The sequence below is a fragment of the Mizuhopecten yessoensis genome, unplaced genomic scaffold (assembly GCF_002113885.1).
Source record: "Mizuhopecten yessoensis strain PY_sf001 unplaced genomic scaffold, ASM211388v2 scaffold4411, whole genome shotgun sequence".
NCBI lineage: Eukaryota > Metazoa > Mollusca > Bivalvia > Pectinida > Pectinidae > Mizuhopecten > Mizuhopecten yessoensis.
Window position 1 is genome coordinate 1,601,717 of NW_018405533.1, and position 5,088 is coordinate 1,606,804.

The window sequence follows — 5,088 nt, forward strand, 5'->3', positions numbered from 1 at the left end:
GTTAATCAGCGTTAAGTTATCTGGCCTACTGAGCTGGGTACGTTGAGTTATCTAGCCTACTGAGCTGGGCACGTTGAGTTAAATGACCTACCGAGCTGGGTACGTTGAGTTTTCTGGCTTACTGAACTGGGCACGTTGAGTTACCTGACCTACCCAGCTGGGCACGTTGAGTTTACTGACCTACCGAGCTGGGCACGATGAGATATCTGGCCTACTGAGCTAGGCACGATGAGTTATCTGACCTACCGAGCTGGCTACGTTGTGTTATCTGGCTTACTGAGCTGGGCATGTTGAGTTATCTGGCCTACTGAGCTCGGCAGGTTGAGTTATCTGGCCTACCGAACTGGGCACGTTGAGTTATCTGGCCTACTGGACTGAGCACGTTGAGTTATCTGACCTACTGAGCTCGGCATGTTGAGTTATCTGGCCTACTGAGCTGAACACGTTGAGTAATCTAGCCTACTGAGCTGGGCACGTCGAGTTATCTGGCCCACCGAGCTGGACACGTTGAATTATCTAGCCTACTGAGCTGGACAGGTTGAGTTATCTGGTCTACTGATCTGGACACTTTAAGTTATCTGGCCTACTGAGCTGGACACGTTGAGGTATCTAGCCTACTGAGCTGGGCACGTCGAGTTATCTGGCCCACCGAGCTGGACACGTTGAATTATCTAGCCTACTGAGCTGGACAGGTTGAGTTATCTGGTCTACTGATCTGGACACTTTAAGTTATCTGGCCTACTGAGCTGGACACGTTGAGTTATCTGGTCTACTGAGCTGGGCACGTTGAGTTATCTGGCCTATCGAGCTGGGCACGTTGAGTTATCTGACCTACTGGACTGAGCACGTCGAGTTATCTGACCTACTGAGCTCGGCGTGTTGAGTTATCTGGCCTACTGAGCTGGCCACGTCGAGTCATCTGGCCTACCGAGCTGGACACGTTTAGTTATCTGGCCTACCGAGCCGGACACGTTAAATTATTTAGCCTACTGAGCTGGACACGTTGAGTTATCTGGCCTACCGAGCTGGACACGTTGAGGTATCTGGCCTACCGAGCTGGACACGTTGAGTTATCTAGCCTACTGGACTAAGCACGTTGAGTTAACCGACCTACCGAGATGGGCACGTTGAGTTATCTGGCCTACCGAGCTGGACACGTTTAGTTATCTGCCCTACTGATCTGGGCACGTTGAGTTATCTGGTCTACTGATCTGGACGCGTTAAGTTATCTGGCCTACTGAGCTGGACACGTTGAGTTATCTGGTCTACTGAGCTGGGCACGTTGAGTTATCTGGCTTACTGAGCTGGTCACGTTGAGCCATCTGGCTTACTGAGCTGGACACGTTGAGTTAACTCCCCTACTGAGCTGGGCACTTTGAGTTATCTAGCCTACTCGACTGAGCACGTCGAGTAATCTGACCTACCGAGCTGGCCACGTTGTGTTTTCTGGCTTACTGAGCTGGGCACGTTGAGTTATTTGGCCTACTGGACTGAGCACGTCGAGTTATCTGACCTACTGAGCTCGGCGTGTTGAGTTATCTGGCCTACTGAGCTGGCCACGTCGAGTCATCTGGCCTACCGAGCTGGACACGTTTAGTTATCTGGCCTACCGAGCTGGACACGTTGAGGTATCTGGCCTACCGAGCTGGACACGTTGAGTTATCTGGCCTACTGGACTGACCACGTCGAGTTATCTGCCCTACTGAGCTGGGCATGTTGAGTTATCTGGCTTACTGAGCTGGGCACGTTGAGTTATCTGGCCTACTGGGTTAGGGTTAGGGTTAATCAGATATGGAATAGTATGTTGGGCTGGTTGAATTGATATCGTCTATTGAAACAATCATGTTGGTTTAACCTATCTCACGTGACCCGTTAAGCCTTCTTTTTGGTTTTATATTGTCTATAAAACCTGTGGTGACTAGGTTAACCTAATAAAATGATTGTGATCTGAACTAACGTTATACATATGTACAAGGTTTTAGAATCTTAACTAAATGATATGACTGGTAATCAGACTAACAGTGACTTTGATGTGATAATGATTAATCAACTACCATGCTGTCGTTTTATATACAATGGCAAAATTAGCAATTCTGAAAATCCTGGTCTTATTGCAAACACGTCATTTAAGAACACAAAGTGAATTTTTATTTAAATCTAAATAAAATGTGTTGATAAGTAGACCTTCACTTCGAACGTGTTTCTATAAAGTGTCCTCGCCATTTTAAGGATAAATGCTAACGTACACATTAGAAACATGAAATAAACGTACCTTTAAAGTTCATTACCCTATGATTCAGAAAAAGGCTCAGTGTAAAAAATGTTGCACATATCCCTAACTGCCATATTTAGTTACTGCATAGCATGAAACGCCAGCTGGGTGTTATTTTCGCGGTGTTCGTAGTTTCTGTAGAACCGCGAATGTTTGTATCGATGAAACATGTAAACGTAATAACCAAAACGTATCTCTTTTCAGAGTAGTGGCATGGATCCCCCGTCTAACCTTAGTTATCTCCACACCCCGCCCGTCAAACCAAACAACTATTCGACAGTGACCAGGGTTGCAAAGGAGAATGCTCGTCTACGTCCAAACCAAGAGCTTTTCATCCACAGAGAACTGGACGGGTCAAGGTCAAGCTTGACCAATGCCAGTCTGTACCAACAGGCTGATCAGCTAGCGAGGTTTCTAGTAACACAAGGCATTAAGAGAGGAGATGTTGTTGCCCTGGCGGGTCCAAATACGCTGGAGATGGTGATTGGGATGTTAGGAATACTGTCAGCTGGAGCTGTAGTCTTGAATGTCATCATCACCGTGAAGACGTCCCTTGATGTGAAGGCATTATTTCAACTTACACGTGCAAAGTGCATTTTGGTTGACTGCGGTGAAAATAACAGTCTTCTTCCTCCCGTCAAGACGATGCTGGAGAATTGCAATGTACAAACAGGTGAAACGAGCCAAGATGACAAAATTAAGGTTATATTCCTCCGCAAAACAGACTTGGATGGTTTCAAGACGACAGAGAATTTGCAAAAGATACTATCACAGAGCATTGATGAAGTGGATCTTCCACACGTTTACCCAGAAGACAATGCGATAATTTTCACAACATCCGGGAGCACTGGCAAACCAAAGTTGGTTCTCCATTCTCACTTCGACTTTGCAAGTTTTCCGTTCTCTTTGATTCCGTCCACTGTTGACTATGAGTTGATGCTTTTCAACGACAGACCTTTCGGCTGGATTGGAGGAACACCGGTATCGAACATCCTACGAAGTGAGACCAGGATCTTCATGGATCCGTCTGTATCAATGAACACTGAAAATGTAGATTTTCTTTGGCGGGTTTTGGAAGAAGAACGATGTACTGATGCCCTATTGGCGCCTTTCGTAATCCATGATTTAATTGAGTTGCCACAGAAAGATACTAAGGACAGATTCATGTTGCAGCACATCTTTACTGGGGGCCAGATGATAGACAACTACTACACTCGGATCATCGGGAAATTCTGTCACGAAATGGCAATTGTTTACGCTTGTACTGAGGGTACTGGTATCACCCTGCACGGGCCTATTGATCGCACTGAACCACTACTGGCGGGAGATGTCGGTCCAGCATGCCCGGGGGTGGAGATCAGGGTCGTTGACCCCCAAGAACTTCCAATCGAAAGAGGATTGACAGGCAAGATTCAGATCCGCTCTCTTCACTTAATGAAAGAATATGTTGGTAGTCCGGAGCTCACGAAGGAGGCTTTCACGGAAGACAGATGGTTTAGGACGGGCGACATCGGTAAAGTATCCTCAAATGGACATCTCATTCTTCTTGGAAGAGAATCCGACGCCATAAAGAGAGGCACGCGCAAAGTATACCCGGCTATGCTGGAGTTCCTACTGAAGAAGATGGAGTCAGTCAAAGAAGTGTGTGTGGTACCTGTCCCGGATAAAAGGTTGTACGAAGAGATATGTGTGTGTTTTGTACCTTCCGGTAAAATCACTCCCGATGACGTACAACGGTACTGCGAACAGAACCTATTTACGGAGAATACCGTCGATAGCCTCGGAGAAATGCCGACATATTTTTTGCAATATGAAGTCTTTCCTAAACTAGGGAGCGGTAAACCAGACAAAAAAGCAATACAGGTAGACGCTTCTCAGAGGTTAGGATTGACGGGAGTAGGTGCCAGTGAAAACTAATTAAATATCAAATTGTTCGGGGGTGCAAAATAAAGGCAGTGAATCTTTTCTGCAAACGAAACACTGACCCATGTACAATGTTAAGTAGAATATCCAAGAAAATGATACACTAACGGATGCTTGTATATAAAAAACCTACAGTTAGCAATATATTTCAATAGAACTTAACACGTTGATTAATGCAAAACCTATCCTTTACTCCACAGAAAGGTATGGAAATCTTACGCTTTAATCAATTGCATTTTTTCTTCTCTTTCGTATTTGTTTTTAAAGACCATCTCTCGAGAATGTTTGTATTACTTAGTGCAAAGGTAGATCATTGTCGAGATGATCATGCATGTATGCAATGATAAAACTAGTTTTGAAATTTGAGAGTTGAGACTTTATGATAACATCAATATCGGAAGAATCAACTGAAATGACGAATCGGTGGTTGCATGTGTAATTTGCGCTGTTCTATGAAATAGGAGATTTAGATTTTTTATTTAACCACGGAATTAGATGCTATATAAGTCCGTGTTTTTTACATATTGATTTGTGCTATATACTGTATATTTTATACTGTACGAGAAAGTCGACGTACATGCATATGTATATCTGTATATACCTTATTTACTGAAAAAGCCAGAACTTTATGTTATTGACTGTTTATTTGTAAATTGAATTGAAAGGAAAAATAAACAATGAAAACATACAGTGTTGAAGGTTTATGTTTTAGAACAGATAATGTCTACGAGTTGCGGATCAACTCAACAACAATCAGTTGAAATCTTAAGCTAATCTATAAAGCCCTTCACCAAATCATACACAAATCAACAGTATTAACTCTCAATGAGACAGAGACTATAAGTAGTAATATTGATATAAAAAGTACATTATTCCTCCACGCAAATGTAATG

The 5,088-nt window shown here is 43.8% G+C and overlaps 1 protein-coding gene across 1 annotated transcript; it reads left to right on the plus strand.

Annotated features, from left to right (window-relative positions):
* The first annotated feature begins 2,485 nt into the window (after positions 1 to 2,485).
* LOC110449011 (acyl-CoA synthetase family member 2, mitochondrial-like) lies at positions 2,486 to 4,874 on the plus strand. The gene has a single exon (XM_021495585.1). It carries the CDS (start codon positions 2,486 to 2,488, stop codon positions 4,187 to 4,189), a length of 1,704 nt encoding a protein of 567 aa, XP_021351260.1. The 3' UTR covers positions 4,190 to 4,874.
* Positions 4,875 to 5,088: the final 214 nt, after the last annotated feature.

What these genes read in the sequence shown, in the direction of transcription:
- LOC110449011 (XM_021495585.1), top strand. Translation starts at nt 2,486, where the DNA reads ATGGATCCCCCGTCTAACCTTAGTTATCTCCACACCCCGCCCGTCAAA.